Genomic DNA, 21,538 nt, shown 5'->3' with positions numbered 1-21,538 from the left:
GGCTGCCAATTTCTGATCAACATAAAATCATCATATCACACCACGTTTTTACAGTAAACTTTTAAAATGAAAGGTCCCCCCTTTCCCCACAGTAAGATCTCTTAACCAAGATTGAAGTCTGCACATGCACAGAAGGACACTCTTCTTCCCCTTGCTGGCTGAGCTAACAGGGCCTCCAGTACCATCTCCTGTCCAGGGAGAGGAAAAAAACAAAGATGCTTCTTGTAATGATTTGCACCTACTTCTGGCCACCTTTTTTCACCAAAAAACTCTCTCCATTTCAGATTACCTCCTCATCCTTCTCTCTCTTCAATTATATTCTCACATAACACCTCTAGCTCTCTGCTTACTAATCCTTGGACCCTTCCTAGCTCCTCACTGCTCCTTTCTCCCCAGTCTCCCTGTATTCCATTAAATCTCTCCCCAGGCTTTCCCTTGTCCCATTCCCACTCTTCTGTACTGCTGATATGGTCCATTTCCATCTACAGAAATACCTATCCAGTCCCTTGAGCATTGAGGCAGGCAGGTAGGCAAGCAGCCTCTACCCTTTTAGTACACATTGCTCTATAACAAGGGCAGAAGAAGCCAGCACCACACTGTGTCCAGAACTGCTCTGATAGCTTATATCAGATTTATCAGTTTACTCTGATCAAATATTAATTCCTTCTGATATTGTGGCAGCAGATGACAAAATAACTGAGAGATTTTAATGGGAGTGAAAAGCAATTCAAACCCTGAACACAAGGAAGAATGAGATAAATGAGCTCAACTCTGCATCAGATTCATGAAATCATCCAGCTACCAAAGGCTGAGGAGCAAGGGCCCAGCCATCCAGATACTTCATGAAGTCCAGAGCTCCAGGTTATCAAAATAATCTCTTTAAAAGAGGAAGAATTATTGTTATTTGACATGATTCAGTGTCATTCTTCAGTTGTTCTTGCGGGAATGTTGGCACAAAGTGGCAATTTGCCAACATCAAGATGGATGACAGCAAGAATTACGGTGGGCAGCAGGTCATGTCCAAAGCAGACTCCAGCATAGGGCAGGAAATTGGTGCAGATACTGAGAAAGAGAGTCCAGCAGAACTTGGGAAACTGCACTAGGGCTGTTTTAAAAGTAGGTCACAAGTTTCACATCTCAGGGGAGACAGCTCACGTACACAATAGGATACTTACATTTTTAATCAGAACATGATCCATGGAAATATTTTGAGAAACAGAGACCTCTGTAGTTCTCCACATTTCAAAAGCTTTAATAGGAGGCCTGTCAAAACCAATTCTTGTGATCCACATCTCAAACTTTCTACGGAAACTGTGTGGACAAGAAATAGAAAACTGATAGCTGGTGAAGTTCTTACCAATGAAAATTTTTTAAGTATTGCTGCCAGCATTTTCTCCAAGTCAGTGTGCAAAATAAACCATTGGACCACCAAAATGTATGTCTTATATCTACTGCTAATAACACCAAAGCTTCAGCACACAGGTATCCACTAGTTTGTGACAGGAAGGATGGAAAACCCTGAGATATAGTAAGATAAAGTTGCCCTGAGCAAAAAATACTCTTATAAATTCTAGACCTTTCATGACTAATTTGTCTGCAAAGTATCAGGTAGATTTCATGGACAACTTGGAAGTGGTGCCATCCAAGTCCCAGACAAAAACTGTCTGTGTTCAGATCAGGGAGTGTACAGCAAGCCTTTCTCATAAAAGTAATAAAAACATAATCACAGGGAACGGAATGAGATAACGTTTAATGTTTTCAAAATCTAATCCAACTGAACCTCTGAATGACCATCTGGAAATGGGAAGGAGAGGCAATTTCTCAAGGTCCTTTGAGGACAGGAAATCATTGATCAAAAGAAACATGTTGCATCTGTTCACCATCGCTCTGGATTAGGGTGAAAGAAGAACAAATAATGCAGACAGTGTAGTTACTCTGGCTTTGAATTTGAAACATCACCTCTACAGGGACTGGTAGTATATCCAACTGAAAAAAACACAAGGATCCTAATGTCAGCATTAGTAGAAGTTAGTTTTTTCAAATGTAATCGGAATTTTGATGAAAAATGTAAGGCTCAGACTGCTGTTGCCTTAAGAGGTTGTCTAAAAGCAACTGAAATACAAACTTTGAAGGGGAGTCACATAAAATAAATAAAGTCCTTTAATTGCACAGGAAAAAATTGAAAAGAGAAGTAGAAATGTCATTCAGTTGATTTACTGATAAGCTAAATAATTTCATAATGCTTTTAAAATGTACTACTACTTCTAAAGCAAATTATACAGATTTATCACTTCTTAATATGTTCTAAATGAAGGGATCAGAAACAGATCTTCAGGACTTCAGAGAGTACCAAAATCCGGGCCTTTATAAATTCAAAAACCTCAACTCCTGGCAATGTACAAATTAAAAGTTGTTCTACATTATAGCACAGGATCAGCAGAAATTTGTTCCATTTGTCCTTGTTCTTCAGGGTTTTGTGTTGATTCTTAGGATGAAGACTTTTGTGCTGGTAAATAGATTCAGAGAAAGGATTCAACAAAGCTTTTGAAAGAGCCTTTCACTAGGTTATTTCTGAAAACAAAGAGAAGATAATGATACTGCTGGTGTTCACAGGATACCATGCTACTTTTTTCATTTTGTCTTCCTACTGTTTCAACTTAGCTTTGCAACATGTGGCATCAAGGAAAAAGTAAAACCTGTGACCAGTACAATTACCCATTACCAGAATTATTTAAACTAATGGGCTTCATATTTCATGTTCTTCCCAAAAGCACGAGGGGAAATGTTGTTATTGTTCTGACATTTTCTAATGTCTAAGAAGCATAATTCCAGGAATGCTTCAGTGACTCAATGTGACTCATTGACTCTTCTTTGAGAAGCTAAACAAGAGAAGAACTTCAAGAAGAATTCATACTGTTAATGTCAGAAAGACAAAAAAAAAAACAAAAAAAAAAAAAAAAAAAAAAAAAAAAAAAAAAAAAACCACCTGCTTCAGCGGTTGCGAAACAAGCCCAGGTTTCTCGCATAAGGCACGCAGGCGCGATCGGGGGCCGAGGGCAGCGGGAGAAGCCGGGGAGCGCCCTGGCCGCTTCCCCCGCTCGCCCTCCAGCGGGGCTCCCGCTCCCTGCAGCCGGGGGGACTCGCCCGGGGCTCAGCTCGCTCCTGCCGGGAATTCCGGGCTCCCACGTGCAGCGCGGGGCGAGTAAACAACTTCACCTGCACTAGATTAAGGATTAAATGGGTATTTGACTGGAGAGCGCGATGCAGCCTGGTACAAAGCGAAAGGTCATTCACAAGCCCTTCGTCAGATGAGTTTTCAACTCCCACACAGTGACCAGGGTCATTGTGATCTGCGCGTTTGATTTGTGCCTATCCCCACTCCGGGGAGGATGACAGTTTAATAGGGTTGAGAGAGGAGGGTTGAATTAATCTGTCTTAAAGGACCATTTGTAACTTGATTTGGAACTGGTATTTTTACGGTGTGGCAAAAGAGGAAGGTTTATATACTTAGTCTGGTTAGTTTCCAGTCTCCTCTGCCCTTTCTAGCTTTATTAAAGAACAAATGTAGAAGCATCAAAATACCTCAAAAAGAAAATATGTGTTTATTCTTTGGTGTAACACTGGAAACAAAACTCCTGCAAAGCACCTGTTCACAAAAAGCATCCAAATATTTCCTGAGGGGAAATATTCCAAAGACACAGCACTGTCACATGTTTAAGGATTCTGCTGCACCATGGGCTGTGGCAACTCCCAACCCAATGAGTTCAAATCACCCACCGTACAGTGATAGTTCCAGTTCACCAATACTGATCCAACATATCAAAATTCCTCTACATTAAGGACAGATGAAAGCAGAGTTGACTTAGCCTTGTATGCCAAATTGTATTTCTGTGACAGGAGCTGAGCCATCCCCAGTTTGGTGGAAAACTTGCATGTTGTAAATTCATAGAACTGTACCTCTACTGTAATGGGCCCTAAGTCTTGTTAAAGGAAATCTCTTATTCAGGAGTTCATAAAACATAATGTTAGGTCATTACAAAGCAAGCAATATTCAGTAAGCCCTCAAAGTGCATGTGCAAAGAGTATGAACACATCTGGTAGCAAAATGTCTTACTGGAAGTCAAGTAAATTGTCCCTTGATCATTGCTAATGTTTTCCACACTTTTCTACACAATCTATGCTGCAATTGAATAATTCAGGTAGTTCTAAAGATTATAGAAGGAAAAAAAAACCTTAGCAGTATACTCTTTTACAAAGATAAGGACCAACTCATGAGCAGTTGGTACTGATTTTAATAGTTTCAGGGGTCAATAATAAAATCTGTTCAAAAATCTATTTTTTCAAGTATTTTGAAAATAAACTGCAGAAAAAAGTACTTTAGGGTTTCACATTCAGGTAGGTTTTTGTAGGGACATAATGATAAAGCTCAGTAAAGGAAAAACTACATAAAATAGCAAAAAGAATTTTCTAAAAGCCAAGACTGTGGGATTTAAAAGAAAAGGAAAAAAAATCCCTGACACTAAGACCATTTAAAATTTCTCACAGAACAATTTCCCACTCCCCACCATAGGCAAAATCTTTCTTGTCTCTAAACTAAATGAATTTGCTGCTGGCTTGGACAGCAAGGGTGAAACATGATGATGCAGTCTGGCTTCCACAAGAGTTCCCTTTGTGATCTAGAGGAGCTCTGCTAACAGGAGCACAAGCACCAGCCTGCCAAGCTCCTGAACTTCCAGCCCCAGGTGAAATGAACCTTGGTCACTGGGAAATAAATATATTGAGCAGCTGTCAGACAAGCTGGTCAGTAGTTTGTTTGAGCTCAGGAAATTCCTTTCCCAGCATATCTGAAAATATAGAAGTCACTACAAAATATAAGCAGGAAACAGACTTCCAAAGGCTTTGCTTTTCCTAAATAACTTCTGTTTAAACTGAACTAGAATTATTGGTTTACAAATCTTTTAGGGCAGAAACTCTTCACATCAACATAGATAACATCTAACAGAATACAGCTCCATTACGAACATATTTTGTGAACATAAAACACTACCATGATAAGTAAATATTAAAACACCCCTATGCATAGATTTGGTAGAATGCACCAAATGCTATAAAGGTCATCATTTTTGCCCCCATGTTTTTGCCCCCGATACTGTTTCTGCTGCGGTTCATCACAATTCAGTCTGCAACTCTGAAGCAAGAGGTGAGTACATTAGTGAATCTGTCCCTCTCCCTGCACAAGCATACATATCTTGCCCAAATTGATAGGTTTATTTCATTGCAATATTGTAACATTCAAGCAATAGCTTGTTTAGCCTTCAAATCAAGTAATGCTGTAAGTAAACTAGGTGAGTTCACTTTTGCTTTCTTCTTCATTATTCAATGGGCAATTGTTGCAAGTTTAAAACACAAAATGTGTTTTAAACCCAGGAAGTTTTAGGATAGAAAATGACCCAGCCCGCTGTACCAAAACAGCATCATTCTTGCCTACTTGAGGTGCTAGCAAACCTCTCATATACATGGATTTTATCTAGGAGCAAAACAGGACTTTCTAATGCTGCAAACTGCTCTTGTAGGTTAGTAGATTAACAACAGCACCAGGGAATGGTTCATTAACCTCAAGGGTTTGCACTGACACAGCTACATTATAAAAAGCAAAGGTCTTCAGTTCAGATGGCACTGTAGATTTCTACATCTCCTGTCCCATTACTAGCTCTGTAACTTCTGCTTCTTTATTAAGGTCTGATTTCACAGATTTCTCATCGTCCCATGACAGATTTAGAAGCACAAATGGTCCAACCTGGGCATCCTAAATCAGAAGACCATCCCTTTATCTGGAAGAAGAGAATGGCCAAGAGATAAATTTCTAATCCCTTATGAAGTCTTGTAAACATATATGCTAAAGTCAGCTTCAGAGCAAAGGATTTTAAATTGCATTGCAGTTACTACATAACTTAAGAGGATGGATCTGTGCTTCTTGTTTGACCATGCTGTCAGTAAATCAAGGAATACTGTCACAAAAATTTTAACATACTGTGGTCATAATAATATCAAGAGGATGTATCTGCATACCCATTCTGATTCTTTGAACATTAGACATTATCTCAAGGCTTCTGAAATAAATCTTCTCCCTTTTTGCTTGCCTTAAAAAATACAGAAGCTCCTTTGTTATCTGTCTATATCAGTGGTTTTGTTTAGGAAATGGATCCAGCTTGACTTGATATTGAATCAGATATCAGAAGAGTGATCCAAAGTTTGGAAAGCTTCTCCCTCGATTTATAAGGCTTTATATCAAATCACAAATGTCCAGAGCACAGTATCCTTTCACCAGCTGAGATAGTCAACCCTGTGCCCATCAGAGGCCATATAAGCTAATGTCAGAGGATTCCCTTCCCAGCTAATTATCTGCTTCAGAATTAATCTTTCCATTTACAATACTTTGCCAATGCATTCACTAATACAACTGTTGAGATAAAAACCATCTTTCAGGATATATGAGAAAACAGAGCCACACTTCTGAGCTTTTTGAAAGCCACATTAATGGTGTCCACATGCACTACAGTGTATATCGGACCAGCAGACAACCTTAAACACTTTTTGTGTTTGCAAGAACTCTAATTGCCTTGGTGAAAACATAGTAAGTAGTCTGTTATATTCTCCAAAGTTTTCTTTTAGTGTAATATTTGCATTGCTTTAGGCAGAAGGAAATAATACCTTTGTAAGGATGAGTTTTCATGTGTCTTGATAGACTTCTAAGTGAACTTCTTTAACAATATTTGAAACTATTTCTTTCTGCCTAGACCATTGAAGTGTATGAGAACAGCAGTACTGGGAAACCATGAAACAAACGTTGGAAAAGGTCAGGCTTTCACAGCAAATTTCCATAATTCATTATAGATTCACTACACATGGACAGGCTGCAGTAAATTGTTCTGCTGACAAAACTACAAAGTGTAATGAGTGGAACAATCTGAACTGCTCACAACACAAGCTATGAGATCTCTAATTGGGGAAAATAAATTCATCAGAAAAGTTCAGTCTGCAGTCTTGGATTCTGAGTTTTACAGCTGAAATTCCAAGTGATTCAGGTCATGTTACTGAACTACACATGATACTTGATGTCTGAATTTTTCTAAATTATGGATATTATAAATGGTCTCCTCCATTTAAGGCAAGAGTTATCTTGCAGTGTATGCAATGCAACTGAGAGGAGACCAGCTTTCAAAATCAGCTGAATATTTTTCTGTACCCTGTGTAGAGGCAGGCTTTTGTCCTATTACTTTAATGCTTTCACTCCATTATTTCCTTACTTGAGAGTGGCATAAAGGATTCCCTCTTGCTGGTGAGCTTTGGATGTAGAACTGGGCAGAGTCTCAAAGTCTGGAGATCATTTACTGAATCTGCATCTTTTCAGACTGGCTAAACATTGGCACAAACAAGAACATTAGTCACCCTCCTGACTAATGTTCATTAGTAGCACTTTTAGGTCCAGAAACACAGTAGCTCAGATTATCCATCATTTGAGACGGACAGTCCTTCAGCTTCTGGACAAATGAATGGTGCGTTTCTTACAGGTAGAAATGTCATTCTGCTTTATAAATCTGATATTTGACAATAACTAACCTGGAATCTGGGAATCTCTCCCACTCTTGCATCAAGGTCCATTCTCTGTCTGCCTAGTGAATATTTGTTGAGATAAGACTCTAATGTACACATATCATTGCCCCTCCAGGCCTTGAACTATCACACCGCTTTCACTGGTAAAATATGATTAGGTGGCATCCACTGCCTCCCTATGAAGATGATGGAGGAACCAGGGGCTTTGGGCCACCTGCAGAGCATGCCAGGCCCATAGTTTAGAAACACCAAGGACTCTGTCAAGTAAGAGAAGGCTAAGCACTAACACAGACCTTTGTAGCCTTCCTCCAGAAGTGAAAATACTGTGTCTCCTAACTCAGAGAGTTGGTCCCTATGGATCTTCTTTAATGAGACTCTTCAGCCATTAAAGCCTGTAATTAGTGCCCACTTACCCACTTTCTTGAAAAACACTGAGAGAAAATTGCAAACACCTTTTATTTCTTATGAAAAATCAGTGGATATTTCAAGCACTCAGTAACTAAAGAGAATGTTTCATTATGAGTTTCCAGATGGTTAATATTTTCTCTAATTCAGGGACAAACCCTGGTCCAAAATCCTTTGAGTAATGGGCACTGCACCCACCCTGAGTGCTCTAGTTTCTTCAGAATACAGAGATTCATTGTGTTGAAGAGTTACTAGTTAATGGTTATAATGGTGTACAATAATAGAGTGTTACTGGAACAGATAATCTGAGTTCGTAGAAGGCAAACAACCCCTGCAAACCCCTGCAAACAGCTGAGCTGGCTGCTGCTTTCTAATACAGTGATAAAGGTCAAAATGGCAGCTTTAAATAGTGAAGAAATGCTTGGTTTAATGTTGAACCAAAGAAAGAATCAAACTCTATATACCTTAATACTCTTTAACAAAGCCAAACTTGCAGACTACACACAGACACATTATCAGTCTTCCAAAACACATCTTCAGAGCCCTGGGAGAGGGAAGCAGCAGCCAGTGTTAAATTCTGATACAATGCCTTTGCTTTCAGAGAGAAGTAAAATTTTGACACTCAAATGAAAGAGAACTTTTCTGTAAAGGACAGCTTATGTAACTTTTGCGCTATGTAAATCTTCTGTTAATGCATTAGGACTCTAAAGAGGTTTAAATGGCGAAAGCCTCTCAGCTTATCTTTGGGCTTACCTGGAGTTACAGTGTTCTTGCAGAGCTTCGTGATATTATTGCCCAAAGGGCAGCAAGACAGAAAAGAGGTCACAAGAAGTCTGTCACATCACATACTCTACACCTTGAGTTATGCACAGCTCACTGTTTCATTCGAGCAATTTGCCAACTTTAAATGGAAAACTTTCTGCTCACTTGAATTCCCTCTTTCAAGCACAGCTTTTTTCTTCCCAGAACCATTTTACTGAACGATGTGTCATGTGAGCAGGACCAGCAGAATCCCTCCCTGCTACAGGGCTGACAGCCCTAGTGAAAGGTGTATAGCTCTCCTTAGTTTAGTCCAACCTGGAAATGAAACAACAGATTCCCTTCCACCACCTGGTTGTGAGAAACAGAGCCTGCAAAGCTGGCAGAAGCCAAGCCTGAGGCTGGCCAGTGGAGGCCAGTGTGCTGCTGGATAATGTTCAGATCCACTAATTAATTAAATTCCATATGGAGTTAAACAATGGGACTTTGAGAGCTTTTTGACAAATGTGTAGGACCCTGCATTGGTTTGTCTTAGCATTCACCTCGGGTGCTGGAAACCAGAGCCAAAGGAGATGTAGTGACCACCAGGGTGATCCAATCTACCACCCTTACAGAGCTGCTTGCTGATCACTGTACAATGTAAATCTCTCTTCATTAACTTTAAGTGAATACCCACTGCCACCATCAATACAAGCCTCTGAAATCCTCCCTTGGAAAGTGCTAGGTTTTAGGATGATTATTTGATCACATCTAAATCAGAGACAGACAAGACTGCCTGGTCAAAGATGACAGAGGGAGGGATGCTTAAAGGCATGATAGGAAGCAAATGGCATAATTCTTCCAAGAGAGTTAGATGTGTTTGTCCCTGAACCCAAAGTGCCTGTCTAAGGAAGTTCCACCCCTCCTCTCTGATCACGGAGAGACCTCATGGCCAGTAGGAAGGACACATTCCTGTCTTGGGAATGAGGAAATCCATGCAGTATCCTGCATTTCCTAACCCTCAGGATCAGTAACAGGAGTGGAACCAGCACAGTATGATCCACAATCACATGGATAATCTGGCCAGTTTCCTTGGGAAGCAGATGAATATTGCACTGCAGAACCTCAGTAACTGCCAGAAGCTCACTAAGGCAAAGGACTACTTTTCCCCAGCTGTAAATAAAGATTTTCAAGCTACAGTTTTCTTTTTCTCTCTGGTTCTCAGAGAGGAGGTGTTGCCAGGAAATACTTTTTATGAGAAGTGCTGTTATCGTCAATGCAGCAGTAAGACGCCCCTAAACATTCCCTGCTGTTGAGACCAGTTTTGCAAAGATCACTGGGGTTTTTACTAGTCTGATTAGAATTTGATGGCCTTATAAGAAACTTGAACAGAGTACAGCTCAGGAAATATCTCTACTGCATTTTATGGCCATATTGGGAGATAAATGATGTATGCAATATGTGTTTTCTCAACTGCCCACCCCCAAGCACTTGGAAGTGCCTGTCCCTGCTGCAGGGGTTGCTGCAGTTCTTCTAAAGCAGCAGGTAAATCACTCTGATTTACAGTATGACATATTAAGATAAATTGATACATATTTCTTTAATGCCCCAAGTTGTAATGCGACTCACAAGAGCTCTTATCAAAAGTAAAAAATGAAGCTGTCATCAGTCAGAACTCTTGCAGTGCCAGTTAATGTCATACAACAATTGCTTCTGGAAAAAGTTATGCTAACTTCAAAAAGGAGAGGGTGGGATGGACACAATTTAATGCTTGGATTATATAAACATCACACCAGAGTGCTCTCTTTAGAGGAACTCTGGGTCTCACTCATCCCTGCTCCATCTCACTCATTTCTCACATGTCTTCTGTCATGTCTGAACTAAAGCAGAAAGCACTTTAGGCCAGGACCATGTCTTTTTATATTTTGTAAAGCGCTTAGGATGATTTTAATTGTGCTAAGACAATGGATACTATATAAAGAGGAGTGAATTACCATTGTGGAAGAAGATTTCTACATGCTACAATAAGTTTGCTACTGCTCATTTTGTAACAGTAATAGCAAGAAGACCTTCTCGTATTGTTAAATAAGACACAAAGTGGCTAAGTGAGTTATAACACCCCTGCTATACTATGATTACCAAGAGCTAAACAGCTGCACTGGAACAGAAAGGGAATCCCATGGGCAAAACACATAGCTGTGCTATAATTTCATAATGCATTCTCATCAAATCAGTATTTCACATAAAGTTTATTCTTTTTGGTCAGAATCCAAACTTCTACAAGATAAATCCCAAACTTCCCCCAGACACATGCCTCTTTGTTTTGGTGCTGCGCCATCATATTTTCCAGTCTCCATAGAGCTCTAAGCAATCCTTCTTCGTGTTCAACAAGAACCTTGAAATTCCCACTCGCAGTTTACTGGGCTTCTAGTTATCCTCTCCAGTGACAAATTTCAGTTCACATTTGTTCTTTCCCTCCTTCTTCTTATCCAGATTCATCTTACAAGACCTCCTTTACTAATATGTCATCAGGCCAGTAAAGGATGACCAAAGGTAGCACTGATGTTAACTGGCAAATACAGACATTTTGAGTGTAAAATTTTTAAAAGGTCACATCCATCTTTATGTGGATTTGGAATGCAAATGTGGTCAAGCAGAGATGTGACTTCACAGTGTTGACACCAGCTTTCTGTATGGCTGCATTTAGGCTGTGGTTCCATGATGGTGTATCTAAGCACCCACCCACAGTATAAAATGGATTTGATCAGAGTTGAGAAGGTGACTGCAGTTCAGACAGATTAAATGCACTACACAGGAGAGAGTTTAAGCTCTGTAATGGTTTCATCCTCCTATGGAGGCTTTATGATGGCTGTGGGAGGCAGATGTTCCTTGATCTAAGCATAAGAATAGAAATGTACAGACAGATTATACCTGATTGGGCATAAAACCTGACAGTACAAAATAGATCCATCAGTGGTTTTGAACAAATTTGAATGAGCAGCAAGTTTATGTTAAATCAAAGCTTAGCTTCAGATGGCCATGGCATTTCTGATCAAATGTGAGGGTCCCTGAAGGCAGATTTACCATACTGCCAAACCATGACATTCAAATACTGTAGCGTGACCTCTTCCAGTTCTACCTCTGTCAAATTAGGTTGTGAGTCAACTAATGTCCATGCCTTTCCCAGCAAATCTGCTTGCAAGGGATATGGGCAAAAAACTCCAAAGCAAAAATCCTGAACTGATTGATCATACCTCTGTCAAGAGCACAGCACTGGGAAACAAGTGTTGTTACACTGGGAGGACTTTGTACCCTGCACATGCAGTTCAACACACTATTACACCACTGACTCCTGCCAATGGAACTAAAAGGACTCAGGCCAGTTATATCAGCCAAAGGCACAGAAGTATGCAGGTATTTCTGATTGTTGCAAGAAAACAGGAGGATTTAAGGCCAGAGGAGAATCCTGACAGCTTCAGCTGAAATCCTCAGGTATGGGGCATAAGCACTGACAGAGGTATAGCCAGTTCCATCTGTGTTCTGTGGTCTTTCCAGATCAAGTCTTCCTGGGAAAGGAGCAGCACAACACGGTAACTGATGTCCTTCCTTTCTCTTTCTATGCTAAAAGTTTAACCAATAAAAGTTTTCTGGCCCAGGATATGGTAAGCACTGGAGAAGGAATAATTTTTATACCCATAAAAAGCCATTATCTTATTTTAAATGATATTTTATTTTTTTTCATTTCCAGTAAATAAACATACAAATCAATTTCAGTATGCAGTCAGGCAACTCTTAGGATTTTCGTCATCAAACACTTATTGATGAAGAAATGAGAACAAAGGAAATGCTTCCCAAAAACTACTTATGGAATTAAACAGTGTTTGAATGAAGAAGTCAAAGAATTTCAAATCTTTATTTAGATAGTTGAAAGTAGAGGTGGTATAATTGAAAACAGTATAGGCAAAAAATATCCAATGATTTGTCACAAATAGTTTGCCCAGATCTATACTGTACTGTCTTATAAGTGAAGAGACATTTCCATATGGGAATTACACCACAGTTTAGCACTTTGTGCTTTATCCTGTCCCCCTGTCCATTCTATGTCTCATTTCAGTTGTTGTCATTCTAGCCATTGCTGGGAAAAAGAAGCTGAGATGTTACTGCCATAACAAGCCATTTGAATGAGAAGTGTACAGAGGAGAGTGAGAGAAAGTGGTAATTAGCAGCCAATACCAAATATAAAAGAACTAGAGTGGTATATCTCAGAATAAAACCAAATAAATGGTTAGAAACTGCCTTTAGTAAGGCAGTTGCCTTCCTTAACTTTCCATGTCTTCAGTACAAAGGGTCAATATACACAGGCAGAGCTGACCCAGCGCAGTTTCAATTTTATCTTGACTCCCTGAATGTTGTTCATTTGCTACATTGCAAATAATGGTTCCTTTTTGTCACTACGAGAATAACAGTGACACTAAAATGCTTCTCATGCCATTCAGTGCAAGTCACTGCAGTGAGTTTGTTCTGACCTCTACTTAGTTCTTCTGTCCCGAATGCAGCAATATTTCCATGGTTTCCGTGGTTATCCTCCTTGTTCCGAGTTGCACAACTACTTTGTTTACAACTTATTTCTTCTAGCTGGAAACAAATTACTCCGATGAGGCACCCCGGCCCTTCTTCATTCACTGATGCCCAGGCAAAGCTCGCAAGGAAGGCGATGTTTGCTACCATCTGCTGGTGAATTAGAGTTGGGGACCAAAGGAGCATCACAGACTTGATTTTATGCATTACTTGAACCCTTAACAAGAACCTGCTGATCCATTCATACAAGGGTTTGGTAGGGGGTTAAAATAATACTGATATTTTTGTTGAGGAGCAAAAGCTAGTGAAGGACGATGTGCTATACATAATGAAAAATAGAGAGAGTGGGAGAAAGCTCTCTAAAGATGTGGAAATCTGTGCTAGAAAGAACTTTGAGGAGATGTGGAGCTATAGAAATCCCAGAAATATAATGACAGGAAGAAAATCTTGATCTCTCATCATGGCTCAAGGAAATAAAGCTCTGAGACTGTTACTGGAAATATTAGTAAGTCATCACTTCAAAAAGTACTTGCTTCTATAGCAGTAGCTCCCAAATTAGTCATCATAATCCCAGAGGTGGTTGTGTTACTGTGGTGTTCAGCATTACTGAGACAAGTATTTGGGGCCCTAGATTGTTACTGGACTCTGAACATTGTATAGAGGGAAGGGACTTCATTAAACTCCTTTGGAGGTGCATCCAGAAGTAACAAATATACAAAATGTGAGTCTGCACTCACAGTCATGGAAAATAAAGAGACACATCACACATGCTTGTGAACCTTGAACAAAGTTCATAGAAGCTGATATGCAGGTATCTGGTGGTACAGTTGAAAACAGTATAGGCAAAAAATAGTACATAATGGAATACTCTTTAAAATCAAAGTAAAAACCAAAAAACTTATAAAATGAAAACTGAGAGCAATACAAGTTTCTTAATTTTTTTTCAAGGAAGTTAGATTTGTAACTGTTTAGCAGCTCTGTATTTAACAGTTAGAAACTGTGGTTACTGTTCAAGGAGAAATGTACTGTTCTACAAGCTGAAAACCAGGACCATGTAAAGAACAAGATGAAATTTTCCCTCAGAGTTCTGAGCCTCCTCATCTCCACTGCCTCCACAGCTTTAACGAGATGTGGGGAGCAAACCAGCTCCTTGCACCAATTCAAGACCTTACAGTGAATTCAACACCAAATAATCCATTACAGTATGTGCCACATTCATGCTGTCCTGTTGCACTGCTTTTTCAGATGCCATCACATGACGATGATATTTGACACCACTTTATGTCCTTTCTGCTCACAGTCTGGTCCTTTGTTTTCATGCACTAAATCCATAGATCAGCCTGTTTCTGTTTGTACTGTATTTACTGTGGTAGTTTTCGATGCTGGGGGTGTATTTAGGAACTATGACAACAAAGTAGTAAGAGATGGTTCAGTAATGTGCACTTGCTCTTGCTGAAGAGAGCAGACAACTGTAGTTCGATGCAAGTCTGACGGAGGTTTCCAAAGCAGCAACAGGGGAGGTTAATCTGAGCCAGAAAAGCTGAGCGCTGCTGCCCACTTCCCACGCCTCCCACTCCCCCTCCCCACCAGTCCTTTTCATGTTGACACACTGTGTTCAACTTGCTGCAGAGAGAAAATGAGCACTAAGCCCCCGATTTTTCTGCTTTCCCTATCACAGATATTGCCCACTTCGTAAGATTTGAACACTGTTCCCACATCCTTAGGGAGGGGTTTACATCATTATTTCCTAACAGCCTTCCAGGCGACAGGTCCCTGTCCCAACGGCTGTAACTGCCCGGGAGACAGGGCCATTGTGCAGCGTTCCAAAGTTGGCAACAATGCGCGTTCGGGTCAGGCTCCAACTGACTACAAAGCCACCCCCTGCTCATTTATCTGTCCATGTCAGGGAGATATAGTGCAGCATCATTTGGCACGAAAGCCCCCAGTTAGGTTGATCCCCATCAAGTGAACTTCCTGGCCTTGAATAGAAAACCACAAACCAGCAGTTTTTGCTGCTTTCTCCCATACAGTTCAGATAGGATTCAACAAAGCCGAATCACCAACAGTAAGAGAAAATCAATAGGATTCAAGCATAACTAAGCCTCCATGAGCAAATACATTCTGTAACTAAATCTGCTGATACCCAGTGAATTGCATTTATCTAAGCAGCAACAGGTTAGGAAATGAGTGGTAGGAGTTTGTAGGTATATCAATAGTTGCATGATCTTGTTATCTGCTCTTAAAGTCAGATATAGGACACAAAGAGGCACAACACAAGACTCCCCAAACATTAGCAGTAACTGATTGAAAATGCAACAGTAATTCAAGTGAGCAAAACCTGAAAAGCCTTTTAAAGAGGGATTCTAGCCAAGCTCATAGCGGCTGCAGCCTAATTTTTGTAACCCACACACATCTCAGATTACTCAGCCCTTTGCTCTGCTGGCCCGCTACACACCTGTCAACAGAGAGAGAAGTACCAGCAGCCTGTTCTCTAAGGCGCAGGGAAATGCACGGAGGCAGGGTGACACAGAAAGGTGAGAAAGAGCAGTCCAGTCCCCTCCTTCAGGCTTTATAATAAAGATGCTCCCAGTTTATAGTAGTGATTCTTCTTGCTTTGGCCTTCAGGCATTGGTGCCTGTGTGAACAGCCACGTTCAACTCTGAGCCTTTTTCGCTTGACAACTTGAGCCCTTTTCAGCTGTCACTTCCCTCTAGTTGTCCCATGCCCATACCCTTCCCACTTCTAATTAAACTGGTTTTTCAAAACAATGTATTGCAAAAGCAGTGGGGTTTATGCCCCAAAGATTGAAACGTCTGGAGCAGGAATACTGTGGCTTTTTTCATTAAAATATCATTGAATTAATATTTTTCAGATAATTTAAATAGGGTGAAATACTTTTCACCAATACTTCTAATCAGAAATTAATTTCTAAGGGAAACTAACGCTACCACTGCATAGCATAGGGTAGAAAAGTAACAATTTGGGACAGAACTTGCTCTGCTCCTCCCACCCCCAAGACACGTGCTACAGAGTTGCCCCAGCATCCTTGTCCCACCACACTGTGCAAGACTCATCTGCTGGTCCTGCTGTGCTGTATGGAAAAGCAGAACGTGTCTGCGTTATCTGCGGACTGGGGCACTTACTCTTGAAGACAAAGACTTAGCAATCTGAAAGGAGACATCTCCGTCCTCCCTCCTCCAGTAGAGATGTGACCTCTTTCAGCTTTAAAGGATTTAAATCAACTTGCAATACCAGTGCTCTTCTGGCTGACACAAGGACATAAGCAAAGTGAGGTTGTGGGGGAACAGTCTTTCATTAGCCTCCTACTGTCAAAATAGAAGGCTTGAGCACCTGAAACCATGTCAGATATTTTCCAGCTGTAATAGCTGGCCAATAAAACACACTTTCTCCTTCCACAAAACTTTCCCTAAATTAACTTTGCATTATGTAAGCTCTACTGCAAAGCCATCTCTTCTGCTGGCCTGGCATCCCATCTTGTTTTGTTCATATAATTGTGCCTACTTTCTTACCTGTTTTCTATTTAGTTCATCAAAAAATGTACTACATTTTACAAAGTTATACTGTACTACAGGGTTTTTTTAGCTTTTACTTTTAAGCACTTACTTCTGTCTGCACATATCAAATAATTTAAGTTATCCAAATAAGAGAAGAGCTGGAGAAAAGAAAAGGCATGCTAGGGTGCACTTTTCAGTACTTGCCAGTTTCTTCCAGAGGCATTTACTACAATGTACTCATGTCTAACATAAATGATCACTGAAATGCAACACACAGCTGGGTTATATTTGCACCCCTATTTGCTGTTAGAAGAGTCCATGAGCCAAGTAAGATCCACGATCCTTTTCAATTTTAATTCCCTCTTTTAAGTGCCCTGCAATCTAAAGGCAGACAGTTCTAAGTCCTGATATAAAGGAAGAGAAATCTTAAACACACAATTAGCAAGCATAAGTAAAGCCATTTTATGTTGTGTTGAAATGATTTTTTCATTGCTAGCTAATAAATACACATTTGGGAAACTAAGTTTTACTAATAAAGAGGAAAACTGAAGCAATATTACCATAAACCCTCCCCCAGAGAGAAAGCACCTGGTTAAATTCATTTCACATGAATTTTACTCCAAACACACTTTGCCCTGGTTGACAGGTTTTTATTTAGTGCACGGTGCTACATATAGCACAGGTCTGGCCGGGGCCACACTGTACCAGCCCCTTTAAAGACCTTCTAATAACAGCTTCTGGGCAGTGTCTACCTCACAGGTCAAGAGAAAAGACAGGCCCAAGATTGAGAAAATTATACAGCAAAGATATATGACAACTACTTGCACCACATAATGAATCATGGACAGCTAAAGCAAGAGGAATTACTCTGGCACTGTAACTAGATATTCATAATTGTCTCACATTGGAAAGGCTTAATAACAGAGATGAGGTTCTTACAGTAACTGCTACATAAGTAACAAATTACAGAAGGAAGCTTTAAAAGCAACCCTTCAGAAGATAGTACCTGTTCTCTCAGCTGCATTACAGTGAAAGTACACACAAAGAGAAAGGCAATGAACCTGTTCCCATCTCATCCCAGCCATGCCCCTGTCTTCAAGACAAGGTGGGAATCTGTGTCTCAAGGAGGTGAAGATGTGAACTGAATTGATGGATGGGAGAAGGAGCTGATGTGCAAAGCATTTCTGACTTCTGCCAAATTCTATCACAACCCCAATCCAAGTATTATCATGCATTTTTTTCTTTTAGTCCCTTATTACAGAGGTGCATTGTGCTCTAATTTATCATATAGTGGTATGCATTTCACAAATGCTTAGAACTCCTAAATTATCCAGGAAGCTTGAAAGCTCTCTTAAAACAGTATCCCTTCCTTACAGAAATGAGTAGCTTATGTTTATATATCTCTCTAAATTTGCTGTTAATATAAATAAGTAGCATTTCCAGACCAGAATAAGGAGAATGACTATGAATTTGGCTATTGTAAAAGTCAAATGAGAACAACTTTAAAATGCTACAAGTAAGCTGTTCTCTAGAACCAGACCCATTTAGTCTAATTCCAACCAGTTGTGCATATGTTGCATTGCAGTGCAATTCCCTTAAAACATTATTGTTCCCCTTAAAACATCTCAAACATGGCCTAAGGTTGGGAAAAATGTTCAGAAGCACATTTTTTGATGCCATCAACCTTTTTATTTTATGCATATCTGAGCTTACCTTCCATGTGGCGGAGGGGCAGGCTGCCAAGGTGAAGGTTACTTTCTCTGTCACTACATTGAAGGTGACACGAAACATGGTTTATATTCCAGTGGCCTCAGACCCAGGGCAGAAATCTTCAGTGACGGTCACACTGCTCACTTGTGTGCATGCTGCAGGCTTCTGTCACACTGCACTATACATTCAGCTACCCCATAACGTTATGATCAAAGCTGAAGCCTGAAACAGCTGTAAGGGTCCAGCTTTTCCCAGCAGCCCTGCTCCTGTGTGTCAGGACTAATCAGATTAGCAGGTCTTACTTGTCTGAGTTGGGACTAACAGGTTAGCAGAACAGTTTGAGTGGGGGAAGGGAGCAGAAAATAAATCAAATTAGGGCATTTACTAAGCAGCTGAGATTTCCTTCCTGCTTGCCTTTGTCTCTTTACAGGACTCACACAGAGCCAGGACAATGCACAACAAAAATGCAGCTTTGTTTCAGAGTAGCTCTTTGTATAGGAGAATTTCTCTAACTTTGCCTTGATTTGATTCGTTTTTGATTGTCAGCAATCACCAAGAGGAAAGCTCTCCCAGAGCAGCCTGGATGTTGTGCAGATAAACAAGTCTCAGACAGAAAAGGCATGTATTGTGCTTTTTTCATCCCACACAACCACCAAGGCAACACACTGGCTGTGCCAGGGGATCAGTCAAACACTCTGTTCTGCACAGAGCTAGATAACAAGATTCACAGATGGTCTAATCTGAAGACTAGGGCAAAAGGGTGAAAGGGATGGGACAGGACAGGACAGAAAAGGTATGACCTTAGGATCCTCAGCCTGCTTCAGAGTACTTTTTCCATGTCTTTTACTGAGACAGATTTACCCTCATGGAAAGGAAAATACAAAAGAAGAAAGGAAAAAGAGAAACCATGCATGATATCCACAATTAACAGTGTTTGACTGCATGCACAGACTGTGCTACAGGATGTGGGAGATGCTACACAAGGGAGACACTTCCCCCATGGGCACAGCAGATGCAGTCATCTCTCATTGACACCATCACTTCGTAGCACCAACATGTAAAGAAGAGACTTAGTTTGGGTAACTTGTCCCTTATTTACATTCATCTTTTCAAAAATAGGTCTCTAGTTCATTAGTCACCTAATTTTCTCCCTTGCCAAGAGAGAAACACAGGCGTGATCAACTGTCTGAAACTACCTTTTTCTCAGCGTTACTGGAAGGAGGGAGTGTATGTACTGACATTTCAGAATGCTGATGTAACCTGAGATTAATATTGAAAACTGCTACTGGGTTTTGAGACTGAATTCAAAGATGCATTGACTTTCTCCTGCTTGCTCTGTGAGTCTGGTCTGTGGCTCTGGACAGATGTTCACTCCTGAATGAGGAGGCCACCAAAATGTCCTGAATGTGCTTCCTTCTACTAGTCAGTAACTGGGCTGTGAGTCACCATTTTGCAGTATTGGAAAGAGGCCAGACTTAAAACCCTTTCTTCTTGCCAACAAATACCTACTCATCCAAAAGTTGCACTGACATTGGACAGATTAGACTCACCAAGGGGAGTCATAAGTGTATTCACAATCTGACTGGGTAAAAATTCATTTATTCCAATAATCTAGGTCCTGTGGCCAGAAAAAGCCAAGCACTATGCAAGAGGCAAGGCATGCTCCAAACCTGTAAATGACAGCATATGGCTGGATTCCTGTACATTAGTGCCTGCACTGGCAAAAATTAAGCCTGCAGAGTTTACAGGGGACAAAAGCCACAGCACAAAACCATTATTAGAAATCCTAACAAAGGAACCCCATAGCTCAACTCCCAGTACCAGGATCTTTTCCAAGAAGTTCAACAAACCAAACAGCCAGTGTCCAATTATCTTCAACCTGATTGGATAGAAAAGTAGATTTTCATAGGGGCGTACAAAGGCATACAGATCTGATGCACATTTTTAAAGGGCAGAACAATATGTGCTGCACTTCAGCCAGGTTTAACTGGACAGACAGAGGTCATCTGTTTCCTGTGGTTAGGCCATAGGGAAGCTTTGTTATTTTCATTTAGATAAAATAAGATCAATCTCCCTGTAAATAATATCCTGATAGTAACATATTTGTGTGTTTCTAAAGAGACTCATGCACAGTGAAAGGTGTTTCTTTCCACAACTGATTTCTTACTGTCTGCTTTAATTTACTTGTCTATTTAGGTTCTTTTAGGACTATTCAAGCACCAGTTGATGTAGGAGAGGCAAAATAACATGAAGTATCTTCTTTCTATCTTTCCAATTTAGTATAAGTTATTTTTCTTTTCTTTAAGATGCATGTTTATGGAGAATCTAATGGAGAAAGTTTTCTTTGTGAGAAATGATAGAGTTTCCAAGACTGGAAACTGTTTTCTGTGTGCTAATGATGCTGCTGTTCCTATGTTATATAGTTGTTGCAGAAAGTCAGGCTCAGATGGAGGCAGGTCCTCTGGTAGTTTGTGCCACAATGACAGAGCTCTGGGGATGAAAATCTATAGCATAACTACATGTGTTTTTTTGGCTGACATGATCTTGGGGCCCACTGTGCTGCTGAGCACAGATTGGTGGCTGTTTTCGATTTTAATCAAAGCAACAGCCCCATAATTCCAGAAAATTGTCAATAGTCAGGGTATAAGGTCATTACAGATGCATAGCCACATCTAACTAGTTCCCAACTTCCCAAGAAAAAGAACACAGGGCATGTTGAACTGGTTTTTGGAAGAAGAAATCTTTGTGAGATACTGTTACAAAGGAAAAGCATAAGTATTTATAAATTTATAAAGAGTTTTTGACATGTAACTCATTACCTATTGGACCTATTTTTGTAATCATTTTCCAACCATCTTTTCCTAGATCTCAATCACACAGATTAAATGTCAGACACCTTCAATTTCCACCTTAGGACAGCAAAATATCTAGCCCCAGATCATCACTTCTGAAAAGGGCCACTGGACATTGTCATGGTA

General features: G+C 40.3%; 1 protein-coding gene across 2 annotated transcripts in view; it reads right to left on the bottom strand.

The window, feature by feature from the left end:
• SPATA13 (spermatogenesis associated 13) overlaps nt 1–19,055 on the bottom strand; it is a 145,464-nt gene extending 126,409 nt beyond the window's left edge. For both annotated transcript variants that reach the window (XM_064717156.1, XM_064717203.1), the window contains exon 1: nt 18,564–19,055. In XM_064717156.1, the coding sequence (XP_064573226.1) occupies nt 18,564–18,641 (78 nt within the window). In that variant the 5' untranslated portion in view covers nt 18,642–19,055. The remainder of the gene's footprint in view (nt 1–18,563) is intronic.
• Nucleotides 19,056–21,538: the final 2,483 nt, after the last annotated feature.

Source organism: Zonotrichia leucophrys, chromosome 1, assembly GCF_028769735.1.
Source record: "Zonotrichia leucophrys gambelii isolate GWCS_2022_RI chromosome 1, RI_Zleu_2.0, whole genome shotgun sequence".
In the NCBI taxonomy this organism is placed as follows: Eukaryota; Metazoa; Chordata; class Aves; order Passeriformes; family Passerellidae; genus Zonotrichia; species Zonotrichia leucophrys.
The sequence above is the reverse complement of the archived record's forward strand: the minus strand, read 5'-3'. Positions and strand labels throughout refer to the sequence as shown.